The sequence below is a fragment of the Medicago sativa genome, chromosome 1 (assembly GCF_051527215.1).
Source record: "Medicago sativa cultivar Bolivia chromosome 1, Bolivia_mono, whole genome shotgun sequence".
In the NCBI taxonomy this organism is placed as follows: Eukaryota; Viridiplantae; Streptophyta; class Magnoliopsida; order Fabales; family Fabaceae; genus Medicago; species Medicago sativa.
In genome coordinates, this window is record NC_140749.1 from 63,151,937 (window position 1) to 63,170,198 (window position 18,262).

General features: G+C 32.6%; 1 protein-coding gene across 1 annotated transcript; it reads right to left on the reverse strand.

The window, feature by feature from the left end:
* Positions 1 to 7,801: 7,801 nt before the first annotated feature.
* On the reverse strand, positions 7,802 to 13,475 carry LOC146956242 (cytokinin hydroxylase-like). Its single transcript, XM_085727885.1, has 4 exons — positions 13,101 to 13,475; positions 11,579 to 11,808; positions 10,802 to 11,413; positions 7,802 to 8,411 (listed from the first exon to the last, which is right to left on the reverse strand). Exons 1-4 carry the CDS (start codon positions 13,369 to 13,371, stop codon positions 7,986 to 7,988), a joined length of 1,539 nt encoding a protein of 512 aa, XP_085584011.1. The 5' UTR covers positions 13,372 to 13,475; the 3' UTR covers positions 7,802 to 7,985.
* Positions 13,476 to 18,262: the final 4,787 nt, after the last annotated feature.

Genomic DNA, 18,262 nt, shown 5'->3' on the forward strand with positions numbered 1-18,262 from the left:
GTGGTATTTGAACCTTTTTTCACTTTCTTTTGAAAGAATTAAAATTTCAGTCGTGAATAAAAAAAGTGAGTCAAAAGCTAATCAAATAGCCTTGACATCCGAAAAATGACGCGACAGAAATGGCGACTTCACTGGGGACCCCCCTAAGAGGGTTGAGCCTAACTTGGCTTTATTTAAATTTTGTGCTATAACTTGCTTGCTTAATAAAATCAAAAAAATAAAGATGAAAATACGTGTATATATGTCCTTTCTTCTTTCTTTCTTTTTTTCTAACGTGAGTGGTGAGATAAGTCCATTACCCAGACTTGAGAGAAACATTAAGATAAGATGGTGATATAATCAAAGGGCTATTCCAAGAGTGAATCTTGAGTGTTAGTACATGTGATAATCCCGCTCAATGGAGGTTCTTGGAAGTAATACTATGTTGACATGAGTAATCGTGTTTGGCACTATTATTTTCAAGTAACCGTCGAAGTTGAGGACCTTTAGTTACCTTTAACCCATCTTGGCTTTTTAGGACGTAGTGTGGTGGCTGATCAAGAGTAATCTTGAATTAGTTGATACGCGATACTACACTCGGACGAGACTTTCTTACGAACGTTGTTGGACCGGAAGTATTTCCGCAACCCAATGACATTCGGAAGTGGTTGACAACTCTGGGAACTTGGTAGAACCTTTGTTACAAGTGCAAATTAAACCATAGTCCTTACCAAATGGCGTTGTTATCCTTAGCTCCAACTTATGGACTTAAACCACACCATGTTTTCACCATTTGTGTAGCATAATCATGCATCATTCATAGAAACTTTTCTCATCAAAACATCGAAGGACTTAGATAAGTTTTTGTAAACATCAGAGATATTCCACCTTGAAAGGAGGAACACCAAGAAATACAAACTTAAAAAAGAAATCTTAACTAAGCTTTTGCTTTTGTTAAGAACTTCCTTGGTTTCTTACCTTTTGAAAATAGAACTGATTGCAAAATCTTTACAAATTTTCAAATGAAATCATGTTCATCTGCGATGTTTACAATTCACCTTGACAAATCCTTCGATAACAAAAAATTTGGTACTTTTTTTGCATAAGCATTTCATACATCATGTGCATTCATAGTTTCTAGTCCGTGTCAATCGATCAATAAAATGGTTCGATGTCTTCATTGAAATTCGGCTCACATATGCAAACACTAGTACAAACACAAAAGATGGATCAACTTGAGCAAGAGGTCCATGAGCTTCGGGTGGTACATGGAATGTTTAGCTGCAATTGGGTCTTTGCTGATGTTTATTTCTACAACTCATTTGTTCAAAATAATATGTTTGTTTGTTGCTTTATGTTTTTCAAAAAAAAAAAGATCCTCTCGTCCCACCCAAGACGAAGGTGAACTTGATTAGGGCTTTTTGCTTTATGTATTTTCATCATTCATGAAAAGTCGCTTTGATCCCGACTTTGTTTTTATTTTTGTGCTTTTTCTGGAAAAATGGTAATACAAAAAACCAAAAAAATTATTTTTCTTTAATCAGTTCAACATACCTGCATAATCATATTGTTTATATTAATAATCAAATCATGCATTTTTAAACTCGTTGAACACTTAAACCATGTACTCTCTTTCAACTTTGAGTTCCTCATATCCAAGGCTAAAGAGGAGGATGATGAAGAAGTTCCCGACAAGGTCTCTCGCATACTGGGACATCTTAGCCGTCAAAGCTGCAAACAAAAATCAAGAAGATTGTCCAGAAGATGGCAGTCATTTACAAAGGCTGGTATGATATGTTACAGTTGCCTCGCATGGGTATCGTGCTTCATTACACATTTCAACAGGGACAACCCCCCTCCTTCCCTCAGTATACAACATAGAGGTCGTGCCTCCCGTGAAGGTCAAAGTCACGGCAATAGGAGTTCTGCTAAAGTCCAAGCTTGATCGAATTTAAACGCATGACGACCTTGTACAAATATATCAAAAGAGGTTTGAAACAAGCTTCTAACAAAAAGGTTCGTCCCCATGAATTTCAAGAAGGGAACTGTGTACTACTTTCCAACCAGACTCCAGGGGCAAGTAGATGCCTAACTTTGAAGGCTTATGTGTAATGACTCTCGCAACTATGGATGGTGACAAACTCGCACGTCCCGTGAATGCCGATGCAGTCAAGAAATACTTTGTCAAAAATAAAAGCTCGGTAAGTCGCAAACCTGAAAAGGCGGCTTAGGCAAAAATGAGCGTCTCGGTGGACTGAAAACCTGAAAGGGCGGCCCAGGCAAAACTTAGAGACATGAACAAAAATGATTATCCTGATAGATTGAAAACCTAAAAAGACGATCTATGCAAAAGTTAAGGATCAAAAGACAAAGTAACTGCATCCGGTCAGACACAGTCCACTTGGGGCATCCAGTTATCAAAAGACCGCCGATTCGAAGCATTTGCATATCAAAGACTCGGAACAGGGGCATTCAAAGTTGTCAGGGAGTATAACGGTTATTGTGTTCAATGTACCTTTCCCGTACATTTACCATTTTCCAAAATTTTTCAAAGATCCGTGGGGTCATGCCATTGGCAGGTCACCACTCAATTCATCAAATTTGAGCCTGTGCCCATTTATTTGGAACTCTCATTTATTCTATTTGCAAATTTTCTTCTATTTTTGATGGCAATACTTGAAGCAAATTTTTTTTCAAAATACAAATTTTTTTTTTACATCTTTTGAAAAATGTGAACAACAAACACACTCTCTTTGAACTCGTGAGTAGTTGAAGCATACATCAACATCCGCCTCGAGAACAGTTACACTGCGGAAGAGAAACATGGCTAAGCGCTATGGAGAGGACCTCTTGTTTGAGCAAAATGCAGTCGCAATCCAAAAAAAATACAAAAAAAATCAAAGCTCGCTAAGTCGGAAACCCGAAAGGGCGGCTTAGGCAAAAATGAGCATCCCGGTGGATTGAAAACCTGAAAGGGCGATCCAGGTAAAAGTTAGGGATTTTCAAAAAAAAAAATGACTGCTAAGGCATACCAGTGGAAGGACACTCTGCGCTGGTTTACAAATGGCGACTTATTCCAGACTTTTGGTCAACAAAGGGTTTATCCCCAGGAGGCACCAGTTGCTACCTTGTGTTGGGCTTTACCCCATCTGTGCTTCAATTTGTTCACAATAATGTCATCTCCAAGGAAGTTTGTCGAGTGTTTGTACTGCGATGTCAGTCCTTCTCCCATCTTACCTGTCGTGTTTTGTCTCATTGAGTTCACCTGTCATATACAGTTTATACAGTCGTACAAGTTACATTCATTCATTCATACATTAATACTTTCATACATTCATACAATCATACATTCGTACATTAATACTTTCATGTATTCATACATTCATGCATACACAACATCGTTCATACATGGTCGCATCAGTCACCCAGAGTCTTGTATGGATGTATCCTTTCGGTTCAGTCACCAATCAAACACATGTCAAGTGACAAGTTCCAACCAACGAACATCTTGCATTTACCTTTCATTTTCCCAGTTTATGCCCCTGCTTTGTCAAAAAACGAGATGTCACTCAAACTTTATCTTCTCAAGTGTCTTTCCCCATTTTATCGGATTACGGAATATCAAAACTTATTCCCCGGTTTATCGGATTACGGAATATCAAAACTTTTTCCCCGGTTTGTCGGATTACGGAACATCAAAGTCTCAATTTCCCGGTTTATCGGATTACGGAATATCAAATATGTCATTTCCCGCTTTGTCAGATTACGGAATATCAAGTGTCTTTCCTCGTTTTGTCGGATTACGGAATATCAAAGTCTCATTCCCCGGTTTAACGGATTACGAAATATCAAAACTTTTTCCCCGGTTTGTCGGATTACGTAATATCAAAGTCTCATTCCCTGGTTTATCGGATTACGGAATATCAAAACTTTTTTCCCCGGTTTGTCGGATTACGGAACATCAAAGTCTCAATTCCCCGGTTTATCGGATTACGGAATATCAAATGTGTCATTTCCCGCTTTGTCGGATTACGGAATATCAAGTGTCATTCGTCGGTTAATCAGATTACGGAAGTTCAAAAGTGTCTTTCCTCGTTTTATCGGATTACGGAATATCAAATGCATCTTTCCTCGGTCTATCGGTTTATCGGAATATCAAATGTGTCATTCTCCGGTTTATCGGATGACGGAATGTCAATAGTGTCATCTCCCGGTATGTCGGATGACGAGACGCCACTCAATTTCTATTTCAATAGTGTCATCCCCTGCTGAGCTGTACAAGTTGGTGTCACTAATCAATTTCAATTTCATAAGTGTCATCCCCAGCTGAGCTGTACAAGTAGGTGTCACTATTTTTTTTCTTTTCTTTGTCTTCATTAAAGTTACCGTTCCAAACCAATGCGGTAGTGAACAGTCGATTTCCCCAGTGAAACTACATTCACCCTATCGGAGTCAGATCCCTCTCTTCAACGAACTTGGGTATCCCGTCATTGTTTCTCATCTTAGTCAAATCATCTTTGGCGTCCTGCATTCATAATTACATCGCGAGCATTCATAACATCTTAGGTCAAAATTGGTGCACTTTTGTATTTAAGTCTCTTCGGCCCGTCAAATCAAAATATTCTATTTTTCGAATCTCCGGACGAAGAAAACATAAATAGGGGCATCTGTCATACCCCAATTTTTCATCTGAAGTAATTTTAAAATACCTTTCTTCTATTTTTTATTTACTTTTAGTTTTCATCTTTTATTTAATTTTTTTAGTTAATTAATTTTAAATTTTTATATCCATAAGTTAATTACTTTTAAATTTTTAAGTTAATTACTTTTAGTTTTTTATTTATTATTATTATTATTATTATTATTATTATTTCTTTTTTATATCCATAAAAGTCCGAATTTTTGTCCAAAATATCCAAGGCCAGCTCCACACAGCCTGTCCTGTCCCCCTTTGAACCAAACCAATGCAGGTTATGTTGCTCCTTAATAGACCCCATGTCTCATCCAACTCTATATAACCAAGAGCACACAACACAAATAGGATGAGGTGAATTTCGATCCAAACAGCCAAATTCACACACAAAAATTCCTCATAAAACCTGCAAGAAAATTACACAAGAACAGAAGAAAATTTTTCCAGCCAAAAACAACACAAACAGCCAAAAACACACAACTTCATACGACACTGAAATCTGCACAAATCACACAGAACCTACAAAATTTTGATTCACCAACACACACCAACAACTAATCAAAACCGACCCAAAGCACATCAATACCATTCAAACCATACAACCACAATCCAAATGTGAAAGGTAGTTTTTTTCCTTTCTAATTTTTAGATCTAAGGTTTAAAACATTTTTTATTATTGTGTAAAAAAAAGAAAAGAAACAGAAAAAGAAGGAGAAGGAAACGAGAAAGAAAGAAATAGGGGAGAACAAAAGAGAAAAAAAAAAGAATCAATAAAAAAAATATAAACAAAAATGTACCTTTTCTTTTTATCACTTTAATTCCTTCTTTTAAAAAGCAAGCAAGTTCAAGCACAAAAGTTAAATAAAATCAAGAGGTTCTCGTAGAGTACTACGAACAAAAAGGGTGCTAACACCTTCCCTTTATGTAACCAACCCCCGAACCCTTAATCTCTAAAAATGTGGTATTTGAACCTTTTTCCACTTTCTTCTGAAAGAATTAAAAGTTCAGTCGTGAATAAAAAAAGTGAGTCAAAAGCTAATCAAATAGTCTTGACATTCGAAAAATGACGCGACAAGGAGGAAGGGAGCTCAATGTGGTGGAATAATTTAATCAATATTAATAGGTGTTGGTGCGGGTGTGGGAAAATGGATTTGTGTGAGTTAGGTGATGGAGCTTTGTTTTTATTTTGGTGGGATCCTTGGTTGGAAGGAGAGGTTTTGAAGGATAGGTTCATCCACCTTTTTGAGCTCTACGAGAATAAAATGACAACTTTGGCTGAGACGTAGCATTTAGGTTGGAGTGAGGGGTGGCGAGGCTTGGTATTGGTGTAGGAGGTTATGAGCTTGGGAGGAGGACCAGCTGAGGGAGTGTATTGGGTCATTGAATTCAATTGTTTAGCAGGATGAGGTTAGCGACATGTGATTGTGAAGATTGCATGCTTATAAAAAATTATAAGCATCTAAAAAATTTACATTTAGTTGTGCTTATAATTTTTTACTATCAGCAAAACATTGCAAATGATAATAATGTAATTTGACATCGGAATGTTCCTTTGAAAGTTAATATGTTTATGTGACATTTACTTCACAATCGCCTTTCAACGAAAGGCAACTTGATCAAAAGGGCGGTAATTTCAGCATGCCCAGTCTTGCGTGTGAGGTTGTGGTAATTTGGAAGACGCGCTTCGTCTTTTCCTTCATTGCGACTGTTTTTGTCAGCTTTGGATATATGTTTATGATTGATTAGTCTTTGTTATGATCACATCTTATTATGTGTAAGATCACTTATCATAGTGTAGCGTTTTGGGAGGCTCCTCAAAATACAAACGGGTCCTACTTCAATTAATTTGGTTTTCCCCTGTTTGAGTTATCTTAAAAGAAAGAAATGTTAGAATCTTCAAGAATAAATATAATACTCTCCAACACTTGCTTGACAAAGTTAAGACACATTCTTCTGAGTGGCTGAAGGCGAAACACATCAATATTGCTTTTAGTTACCATATGTGATGGCTCAATCCTCTTTTATGCTTGTAATAATTAGTATTTAACATTCTTTTTGATATTTTATTTCGTTATCTGATGTAACTACACTTTTCTCTTTACTTTTTCCTAGCAATCCTTGTGCGGGGGGAAGTAAAGTTGTTTGGTTATATAATTTCAATTTAGCTTCTTAAACAAAAAGAATTTTTCGCAATAAGCAAGTTTCTCATGATCAGCTACTTGAACGCATCAACCTTCATTCTTAGTGGTGGTTAAAGGCTTACAGATCTGATTATTTTTATGATTTTCATTCTTGGTGGTCCAATCTGTCAATTTGTCTTGGTTACGCTAATATGTAACAGCTGATTTTAGACTGTTTTATTTTTTTGTATATTGACACTTTCTTTTGATCCTTTTTAGACACATTTTATCGGATGTCCCCGAAGGGACTTTTAGGCACATTTTATGCTTAATAGGGTTTAACTTTTAATATATATAGCTTCTACTTCTTAAAAAAAAATCTCATTAGCGTTTGAAAAATAATTAAAACTTCCCTTAAAAATATAATTAAAACTTAAAATTACCACGAAGTATTTTTTTTTTCTTTTCAATCTTAATAGGCAGCAAGAGGTTTTAAACCTTTTTTTAATCAATAAATTCCTTTTTTTTCTTCTTGCATTTAAAAAAAATGATGTGTTTTTTTTTTCTTTTCGTAAACCTCATTTCTCCGCAACAATCAGTTATGTGAGTCTAGCTTGAAGAAATTCTAGAGCACAATCTAAACAATACAGAGTCTCTTAACCTTCTTTGTTGTTCATGTCCATGTTTTCAATATTTACCTACTTTTTTTCTTTTACAATTTCTGTGAGTGAGCAATGAAGAATTTATCTGCTTGTCCAGTTGCATTTGCATATAGTATTTTCTTGCACACATCCGCAACTATTACTTTGCTTTGAGCCACTTAAGTATGTTTTGGATTCTCTCAAAAAAAAAAAAAAAGTATGTTTTGGATTTAATTTTTCGTACTGACTCATCACTCATTAAAATAAAGACTTCATTTTTATGAAAGTATATAGAAAATCAAAGTATTAAAATAGTTTTTTTTTTTTTTGTAAGGAAAAGTATTAAAATAGTTATGACTTTCAAAAAGTGAAAATAAAATATTTATTGATTATTTTTTTTCCCACGTATGCATAGTTATGACTTTCTAGTTATAGTAATACATTGATACTGAATCATGCATCAATTATCTAGCAACAAGGACTCTCTAGCTCATTCCAAAACAATTGTACATCAAAATTATTTTGGGAAGAAAGTGCTAATTAAGGATGGATTTAAAGCGGCTGAACGATTAGAGGAAGTCCATAAGCTGGCCTTAGTGTGAGCATAATACAAGGTGAATGAATATAATTTGGGGAAATTTTAAAACTAAATCTAGAGAGAAGAAGGGTTAACACTATCTTATACTCCATAAAGCCCAAGTTTCTACCAACACACATTCTTCCTCCAAATCCAAAAGGTAAGTATCCCATTTTTTGGTTGCATCCACCATTTACATCATCCATGAATCTTTCTGGTCGAAATTCATTTACATTTTCTCCCCACAATGATGAGTCATGGTGCATCGCAACAACGTCGATCCACATATTGGTCCCATTAGGAATTGTTAGATTATCAAATTTAATGTCTTCTCTAGCCTGCCTTTGAACATTTGGTGCTGTTGGGTAGAGCCTCAAAACTTCATTCATCACCCACTTCATCTGAATATTTGGACAACAAACACATTAAAGATATATCTTAGTTAATGCTATAAAACACCACATCATAACCAAAATATATCAAATTTATTGTTAAAACCAGCATTGAGACGGACACTAATGTGTCCGTCTTTCCGTTTTACTGGCGGGAAATTATAAAATACTGAAAAATAAGTTAATTGAAAGGTAAAATTGGAAGAAAAAAATATTATGCCAAAACACAATAATTTTTTTATATTAGGTCAAAATAGTATATATTTTTTATAACGTCCAATATTGTTTCTGTTATTGTGAATTATTCCTTTCTAATGAGATTTAATTAACTTTTTTATTTGATAATTTAAATAATATTATAAAAAGATAAAATAGTTTAAATTAAGGGTAAAAATGAAAGAAAAGTTCAGCAAAAAGAGTGTATTTCTTTTATATATTGTTATAGATTATTCACAAACAAATATAAAACTCATCCAATATATATATATATATATATATATATATATATATATATATAATGTTAAGCAAACATCTTTTTCCTAAATACCTTGGAATAAAATTTTCATCTTTATGTTCCAATGAATATTATTCCTAGGAATAAATTTGATAAACTTGAAACAGGCACACCCTAAGTCTAAAGAGTTACTCCACATCCTCACCCTTCAATTTATCTAATTTTAATGGACTAGATTTGATGCTTATTAATAATCATGTGACCTCATTTACCTTAACCAATCTCACCACATTAATCACAATTTTCATCATTTGACTCCATGAATATTTACCTTTTATAAACACAACAAATTTTTTTTTTTTAGGGAATAAACGCAACTAATTTTTGGTAAGTTGGTAAAGAAAATATAGTCCCTAATTTTTTTTTACAAACTCCTCTCATCTGCAACTTGTTCATAAAAAATTCCAAAAGAAACTTCGCTGCAACTTATTTCACGATTCACTGTGTAAATTACATACATTTTTTTTAATACCCATTAGTATGTAATTTTTGGAATGTGTTGATGCTTCCATATGTGTTTTTTTTTGTTTGGATTATCCATACGTGCTTTTGAGAAATGATTATTGTTGAATTATTCTTTTTGAGGATTGATCAGTGGACTTTTATGTTGCTAACCCTAGTTTTTAATTAAATTTAACCATGCCTTTGAATTTGAGTTAGACATATCTTTTGTCTATTTTTTTTAGGAACCTTTTGTCTATTTCTATCGTGGAGATGCAAAGCCATGGATTTAATTTTTTGACATGATTTAATTTTTGAAATGGTGGTAACAATATAGTAACGTAAGGTTAGGCGTTGAAAAAAAAAAACTCATGTAATTATTGATATTTATTGAATCAAAAAGGAAATCATAATTTTTTTTGAGGTAAAAAAGGAAATCATAATTTATATTCTAAAAATGATTAGGCAGATGAGATCATATGATTATTAATAACCCATAAATATTGTCCATTAAATTTAGATAAAATGGAGGGTGTGGATGTGAAGTAACTTTTTAGACTTACTCTTGGAGTCAATATATCCCTCCTCATATATATATATATATATATATATATATATATATATATATATATATATTACTTTGTTTCTTTGTCTAATTTTAATTACACTTTATAAGTTATTTATGTATGCTACTCCATCAAAGGAGTTTATCACTTGCTTTCTCAAGATGCAAACAATGAGCCTTTACCTCGTCACAACTTGATTTGGAACAAATAAGTTTCTCTTAAGTTGTCAGTATTTGCTTGGAGGCTAATTCAAAATAGACTTCCAACAAAGGTCAACTTGTTTCAACGTGGTATTATCAATTCATATTCTTCTCTTTTCTTTTATGGTTGTGGAGTGGGCGGAAATCACCATCATTTTTTCTTCGATTGCGCTTCTTTTGGTATTTTTTGAAATTGTGTTCTTAATTGTGGTATTCTTGCTCTTAACAAAGGCTATTGTAACGTTTTTCATGCCATTTGATTGGCTTGTACTTGGATTATGTGATCTAAACACACCAACAAGCTTTTTGGTCACAACGAGTTATCTCCGGAGCAAAGTATCGATCGTGCCAAAGTTTAAGTTTGATGGTGGATTAAGTCTATGAAAAAAAAAAAACTTTATAATTTTCATTAGTAGCAGATAAATCTACTTGGTTGTCTTTGTCTCACGACCTCTTTACATTCTTTGTTCCTCTCTTTTTACTTTTCTTTATCTTTGTAATTTTTTTTATTCTTTGCACTCCTTATGCTAGAATAGTTTTAATAAAGACATAATATATGTAAGGTCGGGGTTCGAACCCCGACCACCACCAAAAAAAAGTTTAATCAATATAATTTTGACTTTTAAAAAAACAAGCATAATTTATATATAGCGAGTTAGATTAGCAAGATTAACTTACCTTTTTCAATCCAGCAAGCACATTAATATCAACATCTTTATCACCGACCACTTCTCTTATCTCATCTCTCAATTGATTTTGCCAATCTTTATGCATAGCTAAAAGCATCAAAGTCCAAGAAATAGCCAATGCTGTTGTCTCATGGCCACCAATGAAAAAGGTCTTGCACTCATCCACCAATTGTTTTGTGGTCAATATTTTCCCATACTTTCCATCAACTTGATTTTCTTGCAACAACAAATCCAACAAATCTTCTCTACCTTGATGTTTAACTTTTGATTCCTTTCGAGTTTCAATTACATAAAGCAAAAGCTTATCTATCTCTTTCCCAAGTTTCTTTGTCTCTAGGGTTTTTTTCATTTCAATGCACTTGATGTACGGAACACCTACATATCTTGTTGTTTTAAAAAGTTTCATTTGTAGGGTATGTAATTTTTCACCAATTTTCCTTGCATTTTCATCCTTCATACCACAACTTGTTTTTGCTATAATCTCTCCTGCAGTTGCAACGATCTCTCTTTCGACATCCATTTCGGGGTTTCCTGAGTCGATTTGCGTAATCCATCTATCAATCATTTGCTTTGTAGAGTCTACCATAATGCTTACCATTGCCTATTCGATCATTAAACGTATAATTTGTATATATAATTAGTAATAAATTAAGTGAATTTGGTGACATGAATTTTCAAAAAAAAAAGTTGATGTACGATTTAAAGTTGAAATTGCAACTCAATTTATAAAATATTTTCTCTAGTGAGAGTAAGGGAAATAAAAAACCTTCAAGTTAAGAGGAGAAAATAATGGGGATATAACATGCCTATGATGAACCCATTCACTGCCTTCAGCCATCACCAAACCTTTTCCAAACATGGGCTCTCTATCATTTCTAAACACATTTGGTTTTCCCCATCTCTTTGCAATAACTTCAGTGGACATTTTCTTCAAGAATTCAGGGTCTGCAATGTAGAGAAAAGGTTCTGCGCCTAGCCAATAGATGAAAACCTTTCCTGCAAAAAAAAGTTATGTATATTCATTTGGCTTAGAGAAATTACAAAAAATTAATACATTTGCAATGAAGATTTAAATTAGTGTACCCATAAAAAATAGATTTTAATTATTGTACCTTTCCTGCAAAAAAAAAAAAATTATGTATATTCGTTTGGCTTAGAGAAATTACAAAAAATTAATACATTTGCAATGAAGATTTAAATTAGTGACCCGTAAAAAATAGATTTTAATTAATGTAAAAGATCAGTTTACACAACAATTTAAAATGTTTTTTTAATAGGTTCCCTCCACCGGAGGAAGTTATATATGAGAAATGTCAGAACCACATTTTTTTTTTTTTGAGGGAAAATGTCAGAACCACATGTTCACGTTGTAAAATTTAATCATATCTTACTAATTACTTATATTTTTAAATAAATATTTATGCATGGCATTCATTATAATTATACATGTAACGGTAAATGTGTATTTTACGCATAAATTAAATCATAACTTGTATTGAAAACAAATCATAACTAATAGCCTACCAATTATATATCGAAGATATAGTAGGGAACAATACTTCTCCTTGCAAAACTCTATCCGTCACTACTTTTCTTCTTTTTGATCTAATTATATATCGAAGATATAGTAGGGATCAATACTTACTTCTCATTGCAAAATTCTATCCATCACTACTTTTCTTCTTCTTGATCTACTAAGAGGGGTGATTTAGGGTCAATTTTTGGCCTGAAATCACCCCACCAGTTATTTTTCTTTTAGTCAAATAAGTGATTTTACATATTTTCGGTCTTCTTTTGTATGTCTTTGTTATTTCGTCGTTGTTTGTGTTGATTTCCGGTATTTGTGTGGTGTTTTTTTTTTATTTCATGTCTTATAGTGTTTATTTGATTCAAGTTGAAAGAATAACTTTGATCAAGTACATATCCAATGACTTTAGCGTCGTCAACATTGTATATCTGGATGCACGAGTATTCTGGAAACTTGAATATAGCCATATTTGAAGGCTTATGTACACTACCGTTTTATGTTATATATTAACATAGATTCTATGAGTTTGTTCGCAAATTCACCATTTCTATTTGTAGCGATTTTGAATTTGTATTGTATCGATGTACTTGATGAATTTGAATGAATGATTATTATTTTTTTTTTAAAAAAAAAAAACCTACTAGTTATATATTTTTAATAACCTACTAATTATATATTTATAATAGTTAAAATATAAATATTTGAAGTATGACATTAAATGTTTATCCATGTATATTAATATTATTAATTGAGAACTAACCATATGAATTTTGCCACCTAGAAAAATAGGGGAACACAGTGGAGTGGATATCGTGGGTGAGCTTTGAGGACCCAGATGAAGAATCAACACCGTTCTTCTTTTTCATCTCTTGAATATTTCCAAATGGAAAATTTGGGGTTGGCCCTTGAAACCCACATCTTTGAAGCTTATGATTTCTTTGAATCGGTGAAATCCACCAAGAAAATATTAGTTTCAGGAGAAAAAAGAGAGCTAATATTGCTAACAAAGCAAATATCCCAAGTAACACCATTCTCTTTTTTTCTTTCTTAATTAGTTTGCGATTATCACTCTTAAGATGTTAGAATTTAAGCTATTAATAAAGAGGATAATAGCTTAATATTATGTGTTTGTTATGGAAAAGAAGAGTGCAAAATGTTCTTATTTATAGAATGAGATGTGAGTTGGAAAAGAATAGAGAATGCTTGACTTTTGTCCATTAAAATAAATATCTCAACAACATTTTTGAACATTTAACTCGCAAGGATGCTGCAGGATGAGTTAAGCTTATTTTTTTGGAAAAAAAAATTAAAGTAAATTGTATTCACACAAAGACAGCATTGTGTGTTCACAATGGACCACGAGAATAAGACAAACTTGAGTTATTTCTACGCAAATGTATAACCTATGTGGCAACTCTTCTCATCTCTTTTGAACACTTCTTCTTGGGCTAGCATTTTGCTGATTTGTCAGTTCTAGATAACCTTTCATACCTTATTTCAACAATGGAAGATTCAATGCCAATTCATGATTCATGATTTATTTCATGAAAAAAAACTAAACAGCTTCCACTTAAGTGTGTGAATGGCACAACAAGAAAAAAAACTAAACAACCTCCCACCGACATTATGAATGCCGCACAAAAACATTTGTAGTCACTGTCCAGCATAAAGTACTCTTACTAGGGGTGGCAAAATGGGCCCGGTCCGTCGGGCCAGCCCGTTTAACCCGTCATTTTAGGCGGGCTGGGGTAAGATTTTAAGCCCATCTCTCTAGTTGGCCCGCCCCTGTTAAGCCCGTTGAAAAAACGGGTCATAGCGGGGTGGGGCAGGCTGGCCCGCGGGCTTATTAAACATTCTTTTTTTACTATTAGTGACCGAATTTTTAATTTACACACCCCATAAACAATTGGGCCAAATGATATCAACTCAACCTCAAATTGTCCCACTCTCTCTGATAGTGATAAGTGATAACTGATTCACCACTAGTCCACTACCTCTAGAAAAAAATTGATTCACCACTGCATTATATTGAGACTTATTTCATGTTGTTGGATTTATTTTGTAATTTGTTTTATGTTGAATGTATGGTGGATTTATTTTGATACTAGCATGGACACCCGTGCCAAGCACGGGCTAGAACCGGGATCTGCTGCTGTAATAAACCAAACAGTTTCACACAATTTTGATTTATGACCATTGGATCTTTATTGGCATGGTACTATTGTAATTTTAGGAAACCATCCAATGGCTGAAATGAAAACTGTGTTGTGCTTGCACCAAATCCATATCCAGAATTTCGTTAAAATTTTGAGATAATACATTAAATGTAATGGATGTTAGTTAAAGTCTAACATTGGATAAAAAAGTGCAGGTAGAACATCAAAAGAGTGAAAAGACATATACTTAAGTTTTGGAATTTTGGATGAAATACGGTATAATCCTCACTTGTGTGATATTCCTTTCTCCAATGTGTCGATCCATACCAGTGTTGGCTCCCCCATAAAGCCCAACGGTGGAATGATATCCCAATTCAACATTGTGGGGGAGCGAGAGAGTGTTCTATGTGGTATGGATGACGGATACGGAGAGTCTGACACTTAATGAAGAGATGCTAATGTGTTAAGTGTGAGTTAAAATTTTACATTGTATGCAAGAATAGATGTGAGCAACATATAAATGAAATGACACATGTACCTAATGTCTTAAGACTTTCCAAGAAGATGTGATGTTTATCTCATTTGTGCAGTTTCTCTTAGCCTAATGTGATTATACAACTCAATATAGACTTCCACGGAAGTTCCAGCATTATGATAATTTGATTTGTTAGTTTTTGAGTGTCATTTGTTTAGTTTTTTATCTTATATTTTAGTTTTCAAGGCTTTCATGCCAAAAAATATTATTCAACCTCTAGTATATCAAATTCTTTCATTTTTGAATTTTGGTGAGATCTAACAATAGAAAATATGGTGTGTTATACTTAGATAACAAAATACATGTTTATTAGATATTTTTATTTTAAAAAAATGTTTATTAGACATTTTAAATTGTCGTGACATTTTTTTTAGTGAGTCTAATATTTTGGTAGCATAATTACCCAATAATCTCCAACTCCTTAAATAAATCTATAAATATTTGTAATTCATTTTATTCTCTATACTCTCACATATAAAACAATCACTCCTTACTTTTTTTTCCCTTATCATTTCTCTCGTGATCAAATTCTTTTTTTCCTCTTATTTCTTTTTCTAATTTACTTTCTCTCTTTTCATAAAGGAAAGAAACAAAATAATTTGTCTATGAAACTGCTATCAAGCCACATTTTTAACATGTTGTGTCTCCTACCTTATTTCACTATCTCATCAGAGCACAAACACGAATTGTATCAAACTTAAAAAAGATATGTTAATGTGTCATGTGTGAATTAAACTTCTACATTTAATGCAATGGTATATATTGAGCAACATTAATGTGAACTAATGTTGTTTATTCCAACCTATTGTAGACTACCTCGAAACTCTGAACGTTATGATGAACTATTTTGTTTAGTTTTTTAATGCTGTTTGTTTAATCAATCTTTAATATTTCAAATTCCTTCACTTTTGGTCTTTGTTGGGATTTAAACATAGAAAAATGTTGATGTGTCATGTCGAGTTGACAAAATACGTGCGTATTAGATATTTTTAAATATTGTCGCATTTTTTTAATTAAGTCATGTTTTTTGGTAATTTAGTTACCCAAATATCTCAAACTCCTTCAACAAACTCATAAAATACCAACAATTCACTCTAATCCTTATAACATCATGGACAAAACACACAATTTTTTTTTTTTTACCATTGACATGTCTCTCAATCTCAATTTTTTTTTTCATGATTTTTTCTGTTTCCATATTTCTTTCTCTTTTCTCATGAAAGATAGAAAAAGAAACCACGATCCATTAAAATACCACCAACCCACTTTTTTGAGCATGGTGTGCCTCTATTTGACTTTATTTGACTATGTCATATAATTACAGACACAAATAGTCGGACACTTGAGAGAGAGAGAGAGAGAGTGAGAGAGAGAGAGAGAGAGAGAGAGAGAGAGAGAGGTCCCAACATTTTGAGTATGACTCATATGCATGTGTCTAAAGATTTTGGATGAAAATGTGGTATCAATCGCATTTGCGTAATTTCTATTAGTCTAATGCAAAATGCAACTCAATGTAAGCTCCAGAGGAAGTCCCAACATTTTGATGATTTATTTTGTTAAATTTTTATCTTAAATTTTAAATTTTCGATGTCGATGTCATTCACTTTAATGCAATTATTTTTTGGTTAAGGCAGTGTTTTTTTTTTAATTTCAACTGCTATTATTTTAAATTTCTCTAATTTTGGTCTTTAGTGAGATCTAAAAAAAGGAAAAATGTAGATGTGTTATATTGAGTTGACAAAATACATGTATATTATACATTTTGAATTGACATATCATAGTTTTAATGATTCTAATGTTTAGGTAGCATAATTACACAGTAAAATTATCAGAAACCCTGTATTTCCCGTAATCATTTATCTCGTGTTTAAATTCGTTTTTATCTTCTTTCTTTTTACATTTTACTTTCGCTCTTCTCGTTAAAGAAAGGAGTAAAATCGTTCCTCTATGACCTTATCTGCCTATTTCACCATATCATAGACACCGAGAGTCTCAGTTTAAGGAACAGAAGTTAATATGTCATGTGTGAGTTAAACTTTTACATTTGCCGCAAAAGAAAATATTGAGCAAAATATAAGTGAGATGACCAATATATATTATTTCTTAAGAGTTTTTATCAAGATGTGGTGTCAATCTTTTTTGTGTGGTTTCTCTTAGACAAATGTAATGATCTAACTCATTGTAAGCTTCCTTAGAACTCCAAACTTTCTGATGAATTGTTTTGTTAGTTTTTAGATGCTATTTGCTTAATTTCTTTTATTATTTAAAATTCTTTCACTTTTAGTTTTTGGTGCGATTTAACAATGGAAAAACATTAATATGTTATGATAAGTTGACAAAATGCATGTTTATTAGACATTGATTGGTAAATTAAGGTAATAATTTGATGGATGATAAATGAGTTCCATATATATGCATTAAAAAATGAGTTGCATATTGTCAAAAAAAAATAAAATTATCTATGGTCCAAACTTATCAGTAGTAGGTCTTGGAGGGTGTATATAAGAGTAAACATGACATTCTCCTGTACATAAAGCTTAATTAGCTTATGGTAGAAAGTCACTCTATTATATCTATTTACATCAAGAAAATTGTCATTACCCATTTGTAAGACTCAGTTAAATTGTACTGGATATGACATGTTTGAACGATAAAAAATTTTAATATACCATTCAAAGAGAAAATGGCTCACCCAATAAGGGAATTCAAAATAAATTTGTCGCTTGGATTTAGCTAAGCTTAGAAATAAATTTCTCCATGAGTGAACTTTAGAAAAATAATATGTGCAGTAAGCCCTTTTGCATCTACTAATATAAACTGTACTTCCTCTAATTCAATTTGTGCTTAAATGCGAATCAATCACACATTCATGTAATACCTGCTTCATTTTTATTTTGGTATAATATCAATTAATCGGATTATTTTACGAAATGAATGGTATTTCATTAACAAAATATTTCGATGGAATTTTTTGCAATTTTTTTATAGAAATAAAAAGGTTTTTTTAGCAACAATAATGTAAGGTTTTTAATGGTATCAAGATTGTAAATTCAAAATTTAAACAAATAAAAAAACGATAAAAATTATGAGCAATTTAGTCTAAGTTATGAGCAATAAAAAATAAATCACATGTAACAGATTGATTTCAACAATATTAATTAAACTCTTATTTAATTTAAAATTATCAATATTGAATTATCAGCAATGTAAAAACTTACTTTAAAGAAATCC